A 23,507-nucleotide genomic window follows, 5' to 3' on the forward strand; every position below is an offset into this window, starting at 1 on the left:
TAAATTAAATAAAAAAATAGAGCTATCATATGATCCATTCATCTAATTTTGAGGTATATATCCAAAAGAAGTAAAATGAGGGGCACCTGGGTGGCTCAGTCAGTTAAGCGGCTGCCTTCAGCTCAGGTCATGATCCCAGGGTCCTGGGATCGAGCCCCATGTCCGGCTCCCTGCTCAGCAGAGAGCCTGCTTCTCCCTCTCCCTCTGCCTGCCACTCTGCCTACTTGTGCTATCTCTCTGTCAAATAAATAAATAAAAAATCTTAAAAAAAACAAAAGAAGTAAAATGAGATCTCAAAGAAATATCTGTACCCCCATGTTTATTGCAGCATTATTTACAAAAGCCAAAGTATGGAAACCACCTAAATGTCTATTGACAGTTGAATGAATAAAGGAAATTTGGTGTGTGTGTGTGTGTGTGTGTGTGTGTGTGTGTGTGTGTGTGTGATATAACATGGAATATTATTCAGCAACCAGAAAAAGGAAATTTTGCGATTTAAAATAACATGGAGAAGCTGGAAGGCATTATGCTCAGTTAAATAAGTCACAGTGAGAAAGACAAATACAAAGACAAAGACAAAGCATGATATCACGTATATATGGAATAAAAAAAAAATGAATTCCTAGAAATAGAGAATAGAAAAGTGGTTTCCAGGGGCTGGGGGGTGGGGGTAAAATAGTACAAAATTTCAGTTATAAGATGAATAAAGTCAGTGACTCTATTGTATAACCTGATGACTATAGCTGATAACACTGTGTTGTATGATTGAAATTTGTTAAGAGAGTAGAACTTAAGTGTCCTCACCAAAGACAAAAAATGTGAGGTGATAGATGCATTAATTAACTCAATGGGGGAAATTCTTTAACAAACAATGTATATGTATATCAAATCCTCACATGGCACATTTTTAGTATCTTAACATTTAATTTGTCAATTATACCTCAATAAAGTTGAACAAATATATCATAAATATATTTTTAGTTACTATCAGAAGATTACTTATTATAAAATATCTGTTTACTCAGAATACTTCCTATCCATTCCGAGTAAAATATATGCAGTATATGCAAGTATGTATTCTATTTGTTAATGTAAAAACTTCCAATGGAAATTCTTAGAGGAATATTTTTCACTTTCCTGAATTAATCAATCTTAAAATATGATTCTCCAGGCTAGTACTCTTCCTTGTGTCCCAAAAACCAGGAACAAAAAGCTCATGCCAGTTAGCAAAACTGCACCAGATATTTTATCTGTATGTGCGTGTGTGTGTTTTCATGCCTCTGCATTTATTCATTTCTATTCAATTCATCTTTTATTCTGTTTTTCTGTGTCTTTACTACTGGACACATTTCTTTTCTAAACAAAATTTACTGACAATTTTTGGTATGATCATTGCAATTACTGTCAAATGAATTTCAGAGAGGTTGTTGTTTTTCCTTATCCCTTAATTTTCATTTCTTTAAACAGGATAAGCAGTGTTCTGAAGACGTCTGTTCATTTCAAGGAGTTCCTGAGAAAGTAGCTAAAATTTAGTTCTAGAAAGTAGCAATAGTACAAAAAGAGTTTTATTGTGTAATATTGCAGTATCTGTGTAGGAAGCAAATTCAAGCAAATCCTAGATTTCACTTGAATGTGAAAAGCATTTTCAAAGTCTATTGATTTAAATTGTTGGATACAGTAATAATGACCCAGAGCTCAATCACAATCAGTTGGAATTAGAAGTAAATTTTTGATTCAACTAACAAACACCACTTACCTTGTCTATTTAACATTTTAAGATCAATTTCTTCTAATGAGAAAGAAACATTAATGAAGAGAATTTCAGGATTTCAGATGTCAGAATACTTATGTCTCCCATCTGCACAATTAATTGTGATTTGTAAAAGTGAATAAATTATTGTGTTGATAGTTGTCTTTTTTGAGAGGTATTAAAACTGGCTAAAAAATAGAAGCTATGAATAAACTTCCTGATGAAGCTACAGAGACATCGATTTTAGTAATCAGAAAGTCTTACATACTCTGGTAATTATCATATTTTTCTCTCTTTGTGTTCTGAGTACAAAAGAAGGCCTGGAGGAGTTGATCAAGCACAGTCTTGTGGTTAATTGAGCAATACTGTCTGAATCATTTAATGTTAATTATTTTTTTCGTCTGTATTTGACTAAAATTGCTCCAGCTAGGGCAGGTCTCAAAGATTTATTTAAAATCAGCACTTTTCTAACATGTGAAAGTCAAATGTAGTTTTTAAAAAGTAAATTAAAACCTTTGTTAAAAGCTTGCAATAACAACCCATTTCCACACGTTGGTTTCCTTCAAGAGAATATAACCTTAGTTTTGAAAATTTGCAAATTCAGAGAAAAAATGCATATATCAAATTAGAAGAATGTCTTTTATTTTTATTTACTTTTTAAATTTTATTTTTTATTATTATGTTATGTTAATCACCATACATTGCATCATTAGTTTTTGATGTAGTGTTCCATGATTCATTGTTTGCGTATAACACCCAGTGCTCCATTCAGTACGTGCCCTCTTTAATACCCATCACCGGGCTAACCCATCCCCCCACCCCCCTCCCCTCTAGAACCCTCAGTTTGTTTCTCAGCATCCATAGTCTCTCATAGTTCGTCTCCTCTTCCAATCCCCCCCCTTCATTATTCCCTTCCTGCTATCTTTTTTTTTTTTAACATACAATGTATTATTTGTTCAGAGGTACAGGTCTGTGATTCAACAGTCTTACACAATTCCCAGCACTTTCTTTTAAATTATTCTAGGAAATCATAGCTTTTCCACAGAAATCTACTTGAGAAGGATTTTTCATACCAGATTTAAAAACTTCTGTTTTCACATGAATTTGCACTCACAGCTTTATTTTTTGTTTCAACAGAAGTGACATTAAACATTATTACATTTTATATGGTGCACTAGTGTTGAAACGCAGACTGCAATAACACCAGGTCTTTGTCCTCAAGGACTTCAGAGATGGTTGGAACAACTAGCATGTAAACACAAGATAATATGCCTTCATCAAGTGAGAGCTGAGCAACAGTGAACTCTAAGGAGTTATTGATCATGAAAATTATTTGTTTTTCCAAATTAGATGGTCCTTGAAATGAAGGGTGGACAAAAAATTGATACTCTAGAAAATAGTATATGGATTTTAGGCATCCTTATCAGGGACAAGCAACATATAAAATTGCTTTGTGTTTAAGTAGTGGTAAGATAAAACCTGAACAACGTTTAAACAAAGTACCATGTTTTAAAAAATACAATTCAAATATAAGAGTTAAATTATCAATATTAAAATGAAGTATATGTTCAAGTATATAAATATATATTACCCTATCTAAAAACTGTTTTATAAATATTTATAACCTCTTCCAAATAAGAACAATGTTATGAAATATTTGAAATTTTCATACAGATTCTTTAAGGTTCTTTTGTTCTTTACAGCACTACCCAAATGGGAATTAATATCATCATTCTGTGCTTCAATCTTAGAACATTTTTATTTAGTAAACCATATGCATAGAAGAAATTAGAAAAAAAATTCTATGAATAATGTAGCCCACCCTTGGTTATAGACCTATTAATCAGAGAGTCAATGCATTCATTGTTATACTTTTAATATTCAATTAAATATTAAATATAATATAATAATGTTAATTAGAACTGCCTGGGGTGTTATTATGTGCCATCCTTTATGCACTTTTATTATTCACTTCACTCTCTCAAAATAGCTGTAAGATTTTAGTGTAGCAATAAAATACATCATGAACACAATATTCTATATGTGTTTAGAGAAAGGAAATATATTTTCTTACATGGCCATGGATTTGTCCTTTGTTATAGATCTTGAAGTATTGTTGAGTTTTTTCATAAGCCAATGAAAGCGACCAGAGGTAGAAAAAAATTTCAGTTAGCAAGTTTGATATGAACAGTCAGAGAGTCAAAAAAATTTTGTATTGGCTTGAGGTGTTTAAATAGAATTCTCATCCTCATACATTTTGCAATCCTGATGAATCCATATATTTAACATGAATGAATACTAATATATCTGATTATATATCTAATATATCTAACATGAATTTTGATAGACATAACATTTTGAGATGGGAGATTTAATAACATAACTAATGAGGGAGCTTAGATAGAATATTTTTTCAGATGATATTCTGTAGTAAACATTTTCCTCTTTTGCCCATATAAAACAACTTCATATACTGAAGCTTCTCTGTTACAAACTCTTTTACCTTCTGTATATCTTGTGTATTTATTCATATTTTAATTGGTAGTCTCTCCAGTTTGGAAACCAGAAATTGAATATTATGGACAAAGAAGATTCAGAAATATATTTTTGAGATGACCATTTAATAACCTCATATAATGACATCATTATTGCTACATAAAAAATAAATTTTTAGATAAAGGCATACAGATGCAATATTTCAAAGTGGTCAAAGCAGTAATGAATAAAAAGTCAAACAAAACACACTGGTTATTTCATAATAATTTTGTACTTTACTAAATTATGTTTTCTTCTTAAAAATATAGCAAACAAAAATACTTTTTAAAAATAATTATATTTTATTTTCCTTTTCAGGTGGTGCAAACATCCACTATTCATGATGTTAAACAAAAATTCCACAAAGCATGTAAGTTTTGTACATAATTTAGAATTTATATTACAGTTTTCTCAAATTGGTTCAAATGTATCTGTAAGAATAAGTTTAATATTATGATGGAAACAGTGTATGGAAATCTTATTTTTACAGGAAACTCAGAAATAATGTGCTATATATCTCTTGACTATATTTTCATATATAACTCTAATCCACAATACTCTAAGTTTTTCACAAAATTATTTTCTCCTTCATATTTAAACAAGTTACAATATTATTTTTATTTATAATCTACAACTGAAATTATTTTCAAGAATATTGGTTTTTCTTATGATACATAGTTGACAAATACAAATTCCTGGTAGGCAAAAGCAAGTAATATAAGCAATAAAACCTATTTTCTTAGTATCAAAAAAAAAAGTATTTACTTATATGAAAGCAAAATATTAAGCAAAAACTTTACTCCATGTATTTATACTGGTCAAATCTCTTTCACATAGGGATTCTTTTACAGTAAATTAAAACTATACTATTTAATTTCATTAATAGCCAAATTTACCTCATTAAGAGGTGTCTTTGTTATTTACTTAGAAATATTTATATGAGGTTTATTTAAATTGGATTTTTATTTTACAATTTTACCATAATGTTTACTCATAACTTAAACATCATGAAAATGTCTATAATTACTAGGAAGCATTTTTTATAGACTTTAATTTTAGAGCAGTTTTAGATTCATAGCAAAACTAAGCAGCAAATACACAGAGTTCTTACATACCCTCTGCTCTCACACATCTCCCACCAACATTTCACATCAGAGTAGTACAATTGTTACAGTTCATGAACCTGCATTGACAAATCATTATTTCCCAAGGTCCATAGTTTACATTAGAGTTCATTCTTTGTGTTGTACATTGTATGGTTTTTGCTAGTGAGCACTTTCAATCTCTTGTATTTATTTGAACAATATTTCTTTTCTGAAAATCTTAAAGCTCACAATTTAATGCATCAGTTTATTTATTTTTTAAAGATTTTATTTATTTATTTGAGAGAGAGAATGAGACAGAGAGAGTACATGAGAGGGGGAAGGTCAGAGAGAGAAGCAGACTCCCTGATGAGCAGGGAGCCCGAGGCGGGACGTGATCCTGGGACTCGATCCTGGGACTCCAGGATCATGACCTGAGCCCAAGGCAGTCGCTTAACCAACTGAGCCACCCAGGTGCCCCATCAAACAGTTTAAAAATAATTTAGAGTAAAGTAGGTAGAACTTTTAATAGGAACAGAAAGCATATATAGTATGGAATAGAATTATTTAAAATATGCTTAACCTGTTTAAAATTCTTTGGGAAGGTAAGTTCTAATATTTACCTCAAAGACATGTAGGATTTAAATACGCAGAAATGAACCAGAAAGGGATTATGATAAAGAAAAGAGGAAAAAACAAGTGCAGAGATCTGTCATGGAATTGATTCTCTAACTTTTAGAATGAAAATAAATTTCCCTGTATATTTTTGCCAGTACTTTCTAAATTAGGGAGAACTTTTCCAGACTACAGTTTTGTGCCTCATCACATTACCTATGTTAACAATATTATCCTGATTATTTACACAAATGTTTCCAGTTTATTTGCATACTAATGGAGTTGTTTGTGTTATTCCTATCTTTGCAAAAAATATGGTTATCAAACAAATAATTATTGTCATCTTTGGAAAGACTTAGACTAAACTTATTTAATGAGGTGGTTTCAGAAAGTTTAGATTGTAGTAATAAGTGAGAGGACATTTGAAAATAATGCTTTTACTATAAAGTAGGAAGTTGCAAGAAAATGTTTGTATTTAAATTAATAATGACAACATAATAAAAATATGATTTCTACTCTTGTCTGAAAAAGAAGAAATGAATCAAAGGCTAATGCATGTGTAGAAGGAACATGCAATTAAGATGATGTGTAAGTCTATGACTGCTTGTATGATAGTTTACGGTATATATAGATATACATAACAATTACAAGAAATCTTAAAACATTTTGAGCCAGAAGTTCTGTATGTGGTCTAGAGCCTATTTCTAATAATAAGTAGTTTGCAGAAAATCTTAGAAATGTCCAGTTTCTGACATGGATAATTAAAAATAAGACAGGGGCATCTGGGTGCTTCAGTCAGTTGAGCACTGGACTATTGGTTTCTGCTCAAGTTATGATCTCAGGGTTGTGGGATTGAGCCTAGGGTTGGATTCCGTGTTTAGCGTGGAGCTTACTTGGGTGTCTCTCCCTCTCTTTCTGCCACTCATGCTCTCTAAATAAATAAATAAATAAATAAATAAATAAATAAATAAATAAAATGTTAAGAATATATGTGACAATAATGTGATTAGTTTTAAAAGCTATATCAAGACTTAATGATTTCTCTTTTTTTTAGACAATGCTTTCTTTAGAGGACCTTTTTAAAGATTTTATTTATTGGGCACCTGGGTGGCTCATTTGGGTAAGCGACTGCCTTCGGCTCAGGTCATGATCCTGGAGTCCCAGGATCGAGTCCCACATCGGGCTCCCTGCTCAGGGGGGAGTCTGCTTCTCCCTCTGACCCTCTTCCCTCTCCTGCTCTCTATCTCTCATTGTCTCTCTCTCAAATAAATAAATAAAAATCTTTAAAAAATAAAAATAAAAAAATAAACATTTTATTTATTTATTTGAGAGAGAGAGAGAGAGAGAACACAAGACGGGTGAGGGTAAGAAGGAGAAGCAGACTCCCCACTGATCAGGAAGCCCAATGCGGGACTCGATTCTATGACTCCAGGATCATGACCCAAGCCAAGGCAGTGGTTTAAACAACTGAATCACCCAGGCACCCTAGACTTAATGATTTCTTGGCGACTATTACTTTATTTATTTTCCTAGCCATATATTTAATCTTTAACAACTATATGTAAATTGTGACCTTTTCATTTTTATAAAATGACTGTTATTTTATAAAGTATACCCAACACTTAAAGAAAAATAATATTCAAATAATTTTATTTATTGTACCATATTTTATGTGGCCAACATGAAAAGATGCTCAATATAACTAATCATGAAAGAAATGCAAATTAATACCACAGTGAGGTATCATTTCACATCTCTCAGAACTGTTATTTTCAAAAAGACAAGAAAGAAAATGTGTTGGTGAGGATGTGGGAAAAGGGAATCCTTGTGCCCTGTTGGTGGAAATGTAAATTGGTACAGCCACTGTGGAAAACAGCGTGGAGATTCTGTAAAATATTAAAAATAGAACTACCATATGATTCAACAATTCCACTTGTGGGTATTTAACCAAATAAAATCAAAACACTAATTCAAAAAATGAATGCACCTCTTATGTTTATCAGAGCGTTATTTACACTAACAAATATATGAAAGCATAAGTGTCCACCTAAGTGTCCATCAATAGATGATGGATAAAAAGATATGGTACACACACAACACACACACACACACACACACACACACACCAGGGTATTACTCAGCCGTAAAAAAAATATCTGTTTTAACAACATAGATAGAACTAGAGAGTATTATGTTAAGCAAAATAAGGCAGAGAAAGACAAATATCATATGACTTTACTTACATATGGACTCTTAAAACCAAAACAAATGAATCAACAAACCAAAACAGAAAGAGACTCATAAATACAGAAAACTAATGATTGCCTGAAGGTAGGGGAATAGGGAGATGGATAAAGTAGTTGAAAGATATTAAGAAGTACAGTCATCCATTTATGAAATAAATAACACATGGGAATGTGGTATACAGCATAGGAAATATAGTCAGTATAAAAACGTTGTATGGTGACAGATAGTAACTTATTGAGGTGATCATTTCATAATATATGTAGGTGTTGAGTCAGTATGTTGCACACCTGAAAATCATGTATTATGTGTAAATTACACTTTAATAAAAAATGTAATATTCAGGCAATTTTCATTCATTATACTTTATTTCAAAAACTTACTATTATTTCAGTTTTAAAAAGCACAAAAACATTTTTTTGCTGTATTACATTATAGAGAATTTTCTGTAAGTCAATTAAATTGGACATTATGTTTATTGTATCTACCAAATAATAAAAGGCAAGGAAAAAAAGTGCTAACACTAACAATTTTACAACGGTAAAAATGAAACAAAACAAAATTATGTGTTGATTGCTTTAATGTTTTATGTTTATGTTTAGCATATTTAAACCCAATAGCATTGCATATCTTGTTGAATTTCATAAATATATTCAAATAATAATAATCTTATATATGTAACTACAATTGTTAGATTTTTTACAAACATTTCTTTACTTTCTGACACAGAATAAATTTTTTTAACTTTTTTTTTTAGGATTTTATTTTTTTATTTATTTATTTGACAGAGAGAGATAGCGAGAGAGGGAACACAAGCAGGGGGAGTGGGAGAGGGAGAAGCAGGCTTCCCGCCGAGCAGGGAGCCCGATGCGGGGCTCGATCCCAGGACCCTGGGATCATGACCCGAGCCAAAGGCAGATGCTTAATGACTGAGCCACCCAGGCACCCCCAGAATAAATTTTTTTATTATGATACTTCTGATGCTGTTTATTTGCATGCCCTGCTGTTATAATAATGTTAATTGTTAATCTTGTAAAGAAAGAAAGACATTCATCAGAAGACTGGGTTTCCTGGAAGGAGAGTTCTCCTTTTTTGTCTTTCATCTCTATTTGTTCTCTTAGGTGTTTTGACTGATCTTGATTTCTGGTCTCCCTGCTATTTCTCTGACTTTGTGTCAGCTTTACATTTTTCTTTGTTCTATTTTTAAACTTTCTTTACTGCGATTTTCTTGCCCTGTAAAATGACTATCTTATCCTCTTCCAGGGTTTATAATTATTTAGTTCAGTTTTGTTATAAGAATCATCTTTTACATTACCCTGGTAATACCATGGCAGTCAGGCTGGTGAAGAAATAGAATGGGAAGAAAACCATAATTAAAATATTAGTCATTAAAATAAGAGGGAAATAGCAATGGTTTCATGAAAAAGAGATTTTTTTTTTAAAGATTTTATTTATTTATTCATGAGGGACAGAGAGAGAGAGAGAGGCAGAGGGAGAAGTAGGCTCCCAAGGAGCAGGGAGCCCGATGCGGGACTCGATCCCAGGACCCTGGGATCATGACCTGAGCCGAAGGTAGACGCTTAACCATCTGAGTCACCCAGGCACCCATGAAAAAGAGATTCTAATAAAACTTTAAATTATACATATGCACACATATACACTTTCATCTATTTATCCTCTTCTCATTTTTAATCACTAAAAATTTATGAAATGCCTCAGCTGCAATACTCCCCCAGTCTTTCTGTATCTCCACACATGTCTTTATTCACATTTGTGATGATTGTTCTTGGTTGTATTTTGAAGCCTTTCCTAGAGAGTCTCAGAGACATCGTGCTCATGGCCCTATATGTCATACTCTGTTTACTCTCATTTTCTCATAAAGGTTGTGCAGAAGAATTAAACCTTGTTAAAGTTAAGCTGAAAAATTAAGAATCGTAGAAGTCTAGGGGACACTGTGACTAAAACTATGTGAATATTTTCTAAGATTTCAAGAAATTAAAAAAAAAAAAACCTCCATGTTAAAAAACAAACTTGGGGCCCCTGGGTGGCTTAGTCGTTAAGCATCTGCCTTTGGCTCAGGTCATGATCTCAGGGTCCTGGGATCGAGCCCCATATCGGGCTCCTTGCTCTGCGGGAAGCCTGCCTCTCCCTCTCCCACTCCCCCTGCTTGTGTTCCCTCTCTCGCTGTCTCTCTGTCAAATAAATAAAATCTTAAAAAAAAAAAAAAAACATTAAAAAAATAAATAAATAAATAAACTTGGGGCACCTGGGTGGCTCAGATGGTTAAGCATCTGCCTTTGGCTCAGGTCATGATCCCGGGGACCTGGGTGGAGTCCCACATTGGGCTCCCCCATCAACGGGGAGTCTGCTTTTCAGTTGACCCCTTCCCCCTGCTCATGATCTATCTCTGCCTTGCTCTCTGTCAAATAAATAAAATCTTAAAAACAAAACAAAGCAAATAACAACTCTATTACATATTCAAGCTGAGTAGCATTACCTTATTTCATGTTACTTAAATCAATAACTATTCCATGATTTCTTTATTTTAAATTTAAGTTAATTATCTTTTGGGGTACAATATGACTTTATCAGAATAATTGTTAATATTTTTAAAACATAATAGAACTTATAAAAAGCCATAGCCAACTGTGTATATACTAATTTAAATCTGTAATGATATATTCCATTTTGTGGATTTAATCAATCAAAATCAAAATGTTTGCCAGAATAACAAGTAAATTATAGTGGGAAAAGTCTGCCCAAATGTTACAAGTTATTTTGTTGTGCTTTATCATACTCCAAAGTATTTAAATTCTTATAATCTAGACCTCCTTAGAAAAGGGATGGACAAATAGTTAGCATGGATAAAATAGAAGATATATTAATAAAAAGAATTTAAAGATTTTTTAAAGCAAATGTCTAGTGAATATATTCTTTCAGAACTCTGTCATTACTTGTCTTAGGGAGGAAGCCAAGGAATCTAAAGCAAAGATTAGACAATACTATTGCTATACAAAGTTGTATAAAGGTAGGATTTCATCTAAATAGTTTTAAAAAAAAACTCCTATTTTTCAAATCTTTAAAAACTTTTACTGGTTTTGTAGCTAAAAGTGATTTGCAATCACAACAAGATAAGGTGCTCTGAATACTATTACCATTTCATGCATAATCTCTAAAAAGAACTAGCCATCAACCACTTATTATGAATGATGACATCTGTGATTGGTGTAGGTAGATACCATAGTTATAATTAAAATGGATGATAGTAAAAACTCTACAGATCTGATATACATTGGAAGCCATTTTAGATTTCTTTCTAAGTTAACAGGACTGTGTATAAACTTCATTTAAACCAAAAGGCTGATTAATGGCCCACCAAGCATACCTTGTACACTTGCTTTATAAATGAGTAGCCTAAAGGAAAACCATCTTGTCCGTAAGATATCAATCAGTTCTCCTACTGCCTGCATTCCTTAACACTAAAATTTGTGATTTCTACATATTTGCTAATCTATAATCCTTTGAGATTTTACAAGAAGTACAAAGTGTATAATCCTATAAAAACTCTTCATTCTCAAGAGCACTTTCTTCCCTGTGAAGAGCATGTTTCCTGGGCAACTATCCTAACTTAGGCTCAAATAAAACTCTCTTTAAAAAAATTTATTTATATATATTATAAATATAATATAATAAATGTATATACTAAAATAAATAATAAATATAATAAAATAATATAAATATAATATATATTAATTTTTACTTCAATTCTAGTTAGTGAACATACTGTGCAATATTGACTTCAGGAGTAGAATTCAGTGTTTCATCACCTACATATAACACCCAGTGCTGATCAAAAGTGCCCCTTTTAATACCCATTACCCATCTAACCCATCCCGCATTGAGTTCCCTCCATCAACCCACAGTTTGTTCTCTATCATTAAGAGTCTCACTGTTTGTTTCTTCTTCTCTGTTCATCTGTTTTGTTTCTTAAATTCCACATATGAGTGAAATCATATGGTATTTATCTTTCTCTGACTTACTTCATTTAGCCTAGTACACCCTACCTCTATCCACATTGTTGCATATGGCAAGATTTCATTCTTTTGGAGGGCTGAGCTAATTATATATTATATATTTATAAAATATATAATTGTATATAGTTATAAATATATAATTATATATTTCATTATATATATATATATATACACACACACACATCTTCTTTAGCCCACCAGAGGGACATTTGGGCTCTTTCCAAAGTTTAGCTATTGTTGATAATGCTGCTATAAACATCAGGGTGCATGTACCCTTCAAATCTGTATTATTGTATCCTTTGGATTAAAAACCTAGTAGTGCAATTGCTGGGTCATACAATAGCTCTCTTTTTAACTTTTTGAGGAACCTCCATACTGTGTTCTAGAGTGCCTGCACCAGTTTGCATTCCCACCAACAGTGTTAAGATCATTCACATTTCTCCACATCCTCACCAACATCTATTGTTTCTTGTGTTGTTAATTTTAGTCATTCTGACAGGTGTGAGGTGGTATCTCATCATGGTTTTAATTTGTACTTCCTTGATGATGAGTGATGTTGAGCATCTTTTCATGTGTCTATTAGCCATTTGGCTGTCTTCTTCGGAAAAATGTGTATTCATATCTTCTGCCCATTTCTTAACTGGATTATTATTTTTTGGGGCGTTGAATTTGGTAAATTCTTTATAAATTTTGGACACCAACACTTTTTCAGATATGCCTTTCACAAATATCTTCTCCCATTCTGTATGTTGCCTGTTAGTTTGGTTGATTGTTTCCTTTATTGTGCGGAGATTTTTATTTTGATAAAGTCCCAATAGTTTACCTTTGCTTTTGTTTCCTTTCCCTCCAGAGACTTATCTAGTAAGAAGGTGCTCCAGCCAAGGTCAAAGAGGTTGCTGTCTGTTTTGTCCTCTAGGATTTTGATGGTTTCCTGTCTCACATTTAGGTCTTTATTCAATTTTGAATTTATTTTTGTATGTAGCCCAGTTTCATTCTGCATGTGGCTGTCCAGTTTTCCCAAAACCCTTTGTTGAAGAGACTGTCTTTTTCCATTGGGTATTCTTTCCTGATTTGTCAGAAGATTAGTTCTGGTACGGGTTGAATTAAATGTGTAGATTGCTTTGGGTAGGATAGACATTTTAACAATGATTTTCCAATCCCTGAGCGTGGAATGTTTTTCCATTTCTTTGTGTCCCTTCAATTTCTTTCATAAGTGTTCTATAGTTTCAGAGTACAGATCTTTTATCTCTTTGATTAGGTTTATTCTTAGTATTTTATGGTCTGTGGTTCAATTCCAAATAGAATCAATCGCTTGATTTCTTTTTCTGCTGCTTCATTATTGGTGTATAGGTGCAACAGATTTCTGTACATTGATTTTATATCCTGTGACTTTGTTAAATTCATGTATTAGTTCTAGCAATTTTTGGTGGAGTCTTTCAGGTTTTCTATATAGAGTACCATGTCCTCTACAAATAGTGAAAGTTTGACTTCTTCCTTCACGATTTGGATGTCTTTTATTTCTTTTTGTTGTCTGACTGCTAAGGTTAAGACTTCCAGTACTGTGTTAAATATAGTGGTGAGAGTTGACATCCCTGTCTTGTTCCTGACCATAAGGGAAAAGCTCTCTGTTTTTCTCCATTGAGGATGATATTAGCTTTTGGTCTTTCACATATGACCTTTATGATATTGAGGTATATTCTATCTGTCCCTACTTTGTTGAGGGCTTTTATCAAGAATGGGTGTTGTATTTTGTCAAATGCTTTTTCTGCATCTACTGAGATGATCATATGGTTCTTATCCTTTCTTTTAGTAATGTGGCATATCATGTTGATTGATTTGTGAATATTGAACCAGCCATGCAACCCAGGAATAAATCCCACTTGATCATGGTGAATAATTCTTTTAATGTACTGTTGGATTTGATTTGCTAGTATCTTGTTGAGAATTTTTGCATCCATGTTCATCAATGGTATTGGCCTGTAATTCTCCTCTGTAATGAGATCTTTGTCTGGTTTTGGAATCAAGGTAATGCTGGCCTCATAGAAGGAGCTTGGAAGTTTTCCTTCCATTTCTATTTTTTTGAACAGTCGGAGAATAGATATTAACTCTTCTTTAAATGTCTGGTAAAATTTCCCTGGGAAGCCATCTCCACCAGGACTTTGTTGGTTGGTTCCATTTCTTTGCTTGTTATGGGTCTGTTCAAATTTTCTATTTCTTCCTGTTTCTCTTTTAGTAGTTTGTATGTTTCTAGGAATTTATCCATTTCTTCCACATTGCCCAGTTTGTTGGCATATAATTTTTCATAATATTCTCTTATAATTGTTTGAATTTCTGTCCTGTTGGTTGTGATCTCTCTTCTTCCATTTGTGATTTTATTTATTTGGGTCCTTCCTCTTTTCTTTTTGATAAGTCTGGCTAAGGGTTTATCAATTTTATTAATTCTTTTGAAGAACCAGCTCTTAGTTTTGTTATTCTTTTCTACTCTTCTTTGTTTCTATATCATTTGTTTCTGCTGTAATCTTTATTTAAATTCTCTTATGTTTAGAGACTCTAAAAGGTTTGTTCATTTAGCATTGACAAATCCACAGTTTTAAAGTTGGGTGAGATATAAAATCCATTGAACATTTGAAGAATATTGACTGAGATTCAATCTTTATGTGTAACAAATCACATAACATTTACTAAATGTTTTTCAAGTGACATCAATACTTATATTTTCAAAGCTTATATCAAAGTTTGTTTATAATTGATGAGATTAACTATGCAAGATTTTGATTAATGTGAGCATTTTTACCAAACATTTGATGAATAATTTCTTTCTAGATAATTCATCATAAATATCTTAGATCCTTATTTGACACTAAAGTTTGAATACTTGTTTTTTTTTTTTAGAAAATTATACGTAGTAAATGCTTTTTAGTGTTTCTAGATCATGTTTCTTTTTAAATTATCAAAATAAATTAGGATGCTGTGATGTTTTGATTTATAATAAGAAATGTATATTTGGTTTTCATCCTAGTTTCTGGCACAGAACTCCTAAAAACCTTGGAATATCCTAAGTAATGACAGCAACAAAGGTGTCTTTTACTGTTAATGAGGTAAATTTTTGACTACACCTAAGAATGGGGGTTTGTTGCCAGGAGGTTTGGAACTTTCAGTCTCACCCCCAGGCCTCTGGGGAGGGGAATGTTCTAAAGTTTGAATCAATTGTCAACAGCCAACAAGACTGGATTCAGAGCACTTCTGGAGAATATGTGGAGGTTCAGGGAATGTGTTTTATTTTTCGGACAAAGCATGGAAACTCTGAGGCATTTCTCCATCCTTGTGTATTTATCTTTTCCACCTGACTGTTTCTGAGGTATATCCTTTCATAATAAACTTGTCATCTAATAAGTAAAATATTTCTCTGAGTTCTGTTAGCGGCTCTTGCAAATTAAGGATACCTGAGGAAGGGGTCTTGGGAAACTTTGTTTTATAGGAGGTTGGTCAGAAGCGCAGGTGACAACCTGGACTTGCAACTGGTGTCTGAAGTAATGGGAGGACAGTCTTGTAGGACTGAACTCTTAACTTGTAGAATCTGCTGGTACTTTCAGTTAGATAGTGTCAGAATTTAGTTAAATTGTAGGACACCATGGTGGTGTCCCAAGCGTAGGTTGTTACGGGAGAACACCCTCCTCTCCCCACCACACACACATGTTAAAATTGGGTGCAAAACCCAAAATAGATCCTGTAAGCCAAAAAAAAAAAAAAGTCAGAAATAATACCACCATGACATTAGGATGATATTCCATGGAACTTTTCTACTTATCAATTTTTTATGGACTAGTAATATATTTGTCAAAATTGATAAAGTTGTGTTTAAGTAAACTACAGGAAACCATGAAGGGCAAGGAAAAGGAAAAGAAAAGCTCTTTCCTTGTGATGTTTATCTTGTTATTGTTTTCTCTTCTTTCCTCAAATCTAGGTGTGTCAATTACTAGTATCCTTGTGCTCTTCAAACATTATACCTCAAAAACATAACTCTGTTAGTCCATTACATCCCTGGGCTGAAGAAATCTATTTTTTTTGTTTTTTTTAATTAACATATAATGTATTATTTGTTCAGGGGTAGAGGTCTGTGATTCATCAGTCTTAACACAATTCACAGTGCTCACCATAGCACATACCCTCCACAATGTCCATCACCCAGCCACCCCATCCCTCTTACCCCCCTCCACTCAACAATCCTCAGTTTGTTTCCTGAGATTAAGAGTCTATTATGGTTTGTCTCCCTCTCTGCTTTCATCTTGTTTCATTTTTCCCTCCCTTCCGCTATGATCCTCTGTCTTGTTGGAAAATCTAATTCTAAAACCTATAAGATTTTTTCTCCACATAACTGTTCCTTGATACTTAAAACCTCTAATTCTCCTTCAAATGAATTTCTTTTTGTTAAATTTCATACTTTCTGCCAATGATTATAGCATCACTTTCCTTTGTTTCTTGGATATTTGAATCACTTTAAAAATTATTTATTAAGTTTAAAATGTCTCTTAGGCAGAGTATCCCTTTTCCCTCCCCCTGATGTTTGCTCATGTCTCTTTATATTGCTTGGAATAATCTATCTGTATAAAATTCACTAAATTATCAAGATATAAATGGCTTTTTGTTCTTGATGAGAATCTCTGATCTTTCTTAATTATACTCTCATTTTTTTAAATTGAAAATTATAGCTGATATCAAAGTTGAGTTTTGCTATCAAATATTGTGCCTCATAATATCTTTGTATGTCCTATTCTAGTTCCCTTGCATTAGCATTCATAAATAAGGAATAAATATAGCTAACTTTTATCAAATAGTCACTCTTTGTTATTAATATCCTAAGATATATCTGTTCAGCTACTTACGACAACTTTATGATCATATAGTAGTATTTTACTTTTCATTTTACAGATGAAATTTTCTGAAAAACATTAGATATCTTGCCCAGTGTCACATAGCTAATAAGTGGCAGAGCTGGAATTCAAACTCAGGGAATATGACTCTGTAACCTGTACTCAAACCACTAATCTCCATTGCCTCTCTTTTACTGAGTCATATTTTTAAATTATTTTTTAGGTAGAAATTCAAATAATACCTGTGTGTTTTACTTCAGAAATGCAATCATTAGTTCTCATTAACAAATAGAGAATGAACTTGAAAGTAGTTTTAGCAATTAAGTGGTGAATAATATTGCTATAAATCTATGCTTAGTTCACAATTGGTTGTAAAAATTGAAATCCCTGTCACCTGGTCATGTAAGATCAACAGTTAAATTAAAAACAACAGTTAATATGAATAAGAGGAATGAATGCAAATATAGTTTGAAATTGCCAATGGAATTTTCTCCTATGAGACTGATCTAAGAATTAGTAATACTAATTCTAAATACTAATACTAAAACTGAAGTAAAAAGTGAATGACCGTCAATTGAAGTATAAGTCATGCACTTATTCTGTGTCATAAAGGAATTTTCTGAAAGACAAACCAAGTCATTTTACTCATGACCTGTGTTATCTATTTGTTGGTAACACCATACAAACTTTCAATGATGTTTATAATTTATTGGACTACTTGTCTCTCAGTTCCCAGAGAGAGCCTGGGATGGGGCAATGGTAGACAGGGAGACAGAAGCAAGAAAAGGCAATGGAATTAGCAAACCAATTGCAGTTACAGACCCATAAAGGGATGTATAATTTATTATGACAGTTGAAATGCATATGATTCTTTGCCAAAAGGCCAGGGGGACATAAACAATGATAAACTTTGAAAGGTTCAAGGAGAATAACTCAAAACAAAGATAACACAGTGGAAGGATTTATGACATATAGTATAAAATAATGAGTATTCTCTAGGCAATCTGAAAGGAGCCTCCTCGACAAGGCTGTAGAATTCCCTGATCTCTCTGTGAAAGAAGCTAGAAAAATGATAAATGTAACCAAGGGAAGAAGTGACAGAATGGTTTTCTTTAAAAATCTCTGCACTGCTAACTCTAGAAGTAGCTAATATTCTTTCTATAATAGTTTCCTCAGCAACAGAAATTATGAGTCTAATCAAGAATTTAGATAAATATATGGGACAATTTGGCAGGTTATTCAGTCAGGTTACATTTTGTGAAAGCTATGAGGATTAAATGGCTATTTCCCTGCTAGAAATCTAATCACCACAATCCAGTAAGACCCTTCAATAGTGGGCAAAAATATCACCAATTTTTTCATATTACAATTAGATTTTAAGTTTGAGGTAAGTTAATAAATCCTGTTAATATTGATGTTCTGATCACTGAAAAAATTCTAATGAATATGCCAATTGACACAAAGAAATAGACTATATGGGTCTCCCGGAACTAGAAATAACAAAAGAGATCTGTCAGTTAACCACATCCTTGATAACCCTCATGCAAAATATTTCAGGAAAAGAGTGAATTTTTATGACTCATATTTAACCCATTTAAAATTTAATCAGATTTTCAAAATATCTCTTCTTTAGTAAGCGTACTGCATACATCATTATAACAATTTTATTCCACATATTGTTAAGTTTTCTTCAATAAAGAAAGAATCATTACAATTTGAAGCCAAATAATATTTGTAATCTAAAAAATTTTTGTTTCACAGGAAATGTTTTATAAGTTTCCACATGATTATCTCACAAAATAATAGTTTAATTTTTTTTGTATTTTTAATTTTATCTTTAAGAAAAATCTTTTTTTTTGCTACTTGAGTAACAAAAATTATTCAATTCCATTTAATTCAACAAATACTCATTAATCAAGTTAAATTATCGGGTATTATGCTGTACTACTATAGATGAATATTCATAGTCTAACCATCAAGACTTTGTGGCATACTGAAACACATGTGCCTACACAAGCATACACACAAATTGAATGATTTTCCAGAATCGCTTAATGTTGAATTCCTTAGTTAAAAATAATTAAAATTTTATTTTACATTAATGTTAGTAAATGTTACTCTGTGTGGCCACAGATGCTCTCTTGATTCTTAAAAAGAGTTGATAGGATATATCCAACTTTATTTTTCTTAAGTATATTTCCAAATAGTTAACTTATATATGTTGAGAGATGTATATATGTAGAGAAAAATGTCAAATCTTTTTTTTTAAGATTTTATTTATTTGACAGAGAGAGACACAGCGAGAGCAGGAACACAGGCAGGGGGAGTGGGAGAGGGAGAAGCAGGCTTCCCACCAAGCGGAGAGCCCGATGTGGGGATCGATTCCAGGACCCTGGGATCACGACCTGAGCTGAAGGGATTATGACCTCAGGTTAACAACTGAGCCACACAGGGACCCCGATAAATGTCAAATCTTAAAAAAAAAGTAATACTGGAAGAAGATTGCTTCCTTAATTTTGAAATTTTTTTAAATTTAATTTTATTATTTTATGTTAGTCACCATACAATACATCTTTAGTTTTTGATGTGATGATCCGTGGTTCATTGTTTTCATATAACACCCAGTGCTCCATGCAGTATGTGTCCTCCTTAATACCCATCACTGAGCTAACCCATTCCCCGACCCCCTCCCCTTTAAAACCCTCAGTTTGTTTCTCAAAGTCCATAATCTCTCATGGTTCGTTTCCCCCTCTGATTTCCCCCCCTTCATTTTTCCCTTCCTTCTCCTAATGTCCTCCATGCTATTCCTTATGTTCCACAAATAAGTGAAACCATAAAATAATTGACTTTCTCTGCCTGACTTATTTCACTTAGCATAATCTCCTCCAGTCCCATCCATGTTGATGTAAAAGTTGGGTATTCATGCTTTCTGATGGCTGAGTAGTACTCCATTGTATATATGGACCACATATTCTTTATCTATTCATCTGTTGAAGGACATCTCGGCTCTTTCCACAGTTTGACTATTGTGGACATTGCTTTTATGAATATTGGGGTGCACATGGCCTTTCTTTTCACTACATCTGTGTCTTTGGGGTAAATACCAAGTAGTATAATTGCTCAGTCATAGGGTAGCTCTATTTTTAATTTTTGAGGAACCTCCACACTGTTTTCCAGAGTGGCTATACCAACTTGCATTCCCACCAACAGTGTAAGAGGGTTCCCGTTTCTCCACAACCTCTCCAGCATTTGTAGTTTCTTGCCTTGTCAATTTTTGCCATTCTAACTGGTGTAAGGTGGTATCTCAATGTGGTTTTGAATTGGATTTCCCTGATGGCTAATGATGATGAACATTTTTTCATGTGTCTGTTAGCCATTTGTATGTCTTCTTTGGAGAAGTGTCTGTTCATGTCTTCTGCCCATTTTTAGACTTGATTATTTGTTTTTTGGGTGGTGAGTTTGAGAAGTTCTTTATAGATTTTGAAATCAGCGCTTTGTCTTTCGTGTCATTTGCAAATATTTTCTCCCATTCTGTGGGTTGCCTCTTTGTTTTGTTGACTGTTTCCTTTGCTGTGCAGAGCTTTTTATCTTGATGAAGTCCCAAAAGTTCATTTATGCTTTTCCTTCAGTAGCCTTTGGAGATGTAAATTGAAAGAAGTTGCTGTGGCCGATGTCGAAGAGCTTACTGCCTATGTTCCCCTCTAGGATTTTGATGGGTTCCTTTCTCACACTGAAGTTCTTTCATCCATTTTGAGTTTATCTTTGTGTATGGTGTTAAAGAATGGTCAAGTTTGATTCTTCTGTATATAGCTGTCCAATTTCCCAACACCATTTATTGAAGAGACTGTCCCTTTTCCATTGCATATTTTTCCTGCTTTGTCAAAGATTATTTGACCATAAAGTTGAGGGTCCATATCTGGGCTCTCTATTCTCCATTGGTCTATATGTCTGTTTTTGTGCCAATACCATGATGTCTTGGTGATCACTGCTTTGTAATATAGTTTAAAATCAGGCAACGTGATGCCCCCAGCTTTTTTTTTTTTCTTTTTCAACATTTCCTTGGTGATTTGGAGCTTTTCTGATTCTATATAAATTTTAGGATTGTTTGTTCCAGCACTTTGAAAAATGTCATTGGAATTTTGATTGGGATGGCACTGAAGGTATAGATTGCTCTGGGTAGCATAGACTTTTAACAATGTTTATTCCGATCCATGAGCATGGGGTGTTTTTCCATTTTTTTGTGTCTTCTTCAATTTCTTTCATGAGTGTTCTGTAGTTCCTAGAGTATAGGTCCTTTACCTATTTGGTTAGGTTTACTCTGAGGTATCTTATGGTTTTTGGTGCTATTGTAAATGGAATTGATTCTCTAATTTCTCTCTACAGTGGCATTGTTAGTGTATAAGAAAGCAACTGATTTCTGTTCATTGATTTCGTATCCTGCCACATTACTGAATTGCTGTATGAGTTCTAGTAATTTGGGGGTGGAGTCTTTTGGGTTTTCCACATAAAGTACTATGTCATCTGCGAAGAGAGAGTTTGACTTCTTCTTTGCCAATTTGAATAACTTTCATTTCTTTTTGTTGCCTGATTGCTGTTGCTAAGACTGCTAGTACTATGTTGAACAATAGTGGTGAGAGTGGGCATCCATGACGTGTTCCTGATCTTAAGGGAAAGGCTCTCTGCTTTTCCTCATTGAGGATGATATTCGCTGTAGGTTTTCCATAGGTACATATTATGAACTTGAGGAATGTTCCCTCTATCCCTGTACTCTGAAGAGTTAATCAGGAAAGGATGCTGTATTTTATCAAATGCTTTTTGGCATCGATCAAGAGGATCATATGTTTCTTCTCTCTCCTATTAATGTGTTCTATCACATTGATTGATTTGTGAATGTTGAACTACCCTTGCATCCCTGGGATAAATCCCACTTGATCATGGTGGATGATCCTTTTAATGTATTGTTGGATCATATTAGCTAGGATTTTGTTGAGAATTTTGGACTCTATATTCATCAGGGATATCGATTTGAAATTCTCCTTTTTAATTGGGTCTTTGCCTGGTTTGAGGATTAAGGTAATGCTGGCCGAGCCTTCAGGATCCTAATTTTGAAACCCTAAATTTAACAAATCAAGAAATGACAAATACTGGTGGGAATGCGGAGAAAGGGGAACCCTCCTACACTGTTGGTGGGAATGCAAGCTGGTGCAGCCACTCTGGAAAACAGTATGGAGGTTCCTCAAAAAGTTGAAAATAGAGCTACCTTATGACCCAGCAATTGCACTACTGGGTATTTACCCCAAAGATACAAATGTAGGGATCCGAAGAGGTACGTGCACCCAGAAGTTTATAGCATCGATGTCCACAATAGTCAAACTATGGAAAGAGCCAAGATGTCCATCGACAGATTAATGGATAAAGAAGATGTGGTGTGTGTGTATATGTGTATATATATATACACATATACACACAATGGAATATTATGCAACCATCAAAAGGAAAGAAATCTTGCCATTTGCAACAACTGGATGGAACTGGAGGGTATTATGCTGAGCAAAATAAGTCAATCAGAGAAGGACATGTATCATATGAGCTCACTGATATAAGGAATTCTTAATCTCAGGAAACAAACTGAGGGTTGCTGGAGTGGTGGGGGGTTGGAGGGTTGGGGTGGCTGATTGATAGACATTGGGGAGGGTATGTGCTATGGTGAGCACTGTGAATTGTGTAAGACTGTAGAATCACAGACCTGTACCTCTGAAACAAATAATACATTATATGTTAAATAAATGAGGATAGCAGGAAGGGAAAAATGAAGAGGGAGGGAAATTGGAGGGGGAGACGAACCATGACAGACTATGGACTCTGAGAAACAAACTAAGGGTTCTATAGGGGAGGAGCTTGGGCGGATGGGTTAGCCTGGTGATGGGTATTAAAGAGGGCACGTACTGAATGGAAAAAAAAAAAGAAATTTTAGAGAGGTTGATGATTAATTTGCTCAAAAGTGGCAAGTTGAGATTTAAATAAAAAGGAACTAAGGAATGTATCATCCACCAACGTGATATTAAGTGCTGGATACGTTTTGAGGTAATATTTTGAAAAGAAACTACATATCATATCTATTCCATTATAGTATATATAGGTACCGAAATCACAAAGTGTAATAATATATTGTTCAAAACATGGTTTCTTATGATATCTCTTTAATGTTTTCTATTATGAAATTCAGCTAATGATATACAGAATAAAACAATTTTGTTTTCTCTGTCATCTTAACTGAGTAAAAAGCCCTTGTTAAAAGTACTTCTCTTAACTTTATTACTTCAGCCAATATTTTCTTTGTGGCTTCAGTTCAAATCATAGTATAAACCACTGCCAT

The 23,507-nt window shown here is 33.4% G+C and overlaps 1 protein-coding gene across 1 annotated transcript in view; it reads left to right on the plus strand.

Moving 5' to 3' along the window:
- TECRL (trans-2,3-enoyl-CoA reductase like) overlaps window positions 1-23,507 on the plus strand; it is a 110,124-nt gene that overhangs the window by 22,551 nt on the left and 64,066 nt on the right. Inside the window, exon 2 of the mRNA XM_028100512.2 lies at window positions 4,604-4,655. Within this exon, the coding sequence (XP_027956313.1) occupies window positions 4,604-4,655 (52 nt within the window). The remainder of the gene's footprint in view (window positions 1-4,603; window positions 4,656-23,507) is intronic.

The sequence above is a fragment of the Eumetopias jubatus genome, unplaced genomic scaffold, assembly GCF_037043125.1.
Source record: "Eumetopias jubatus isolate StellerSeaLion01/CBP00866 unplaced genomic scaffold, mEumJub1_p1.0 scaffold_2, whole genome shotgun sequence".
NCBI lineage: Eukaryota > Metazoa > Chordata > Mammalia > Carnivora > Otariidae > Eumetopias > Eumetopias jubatus.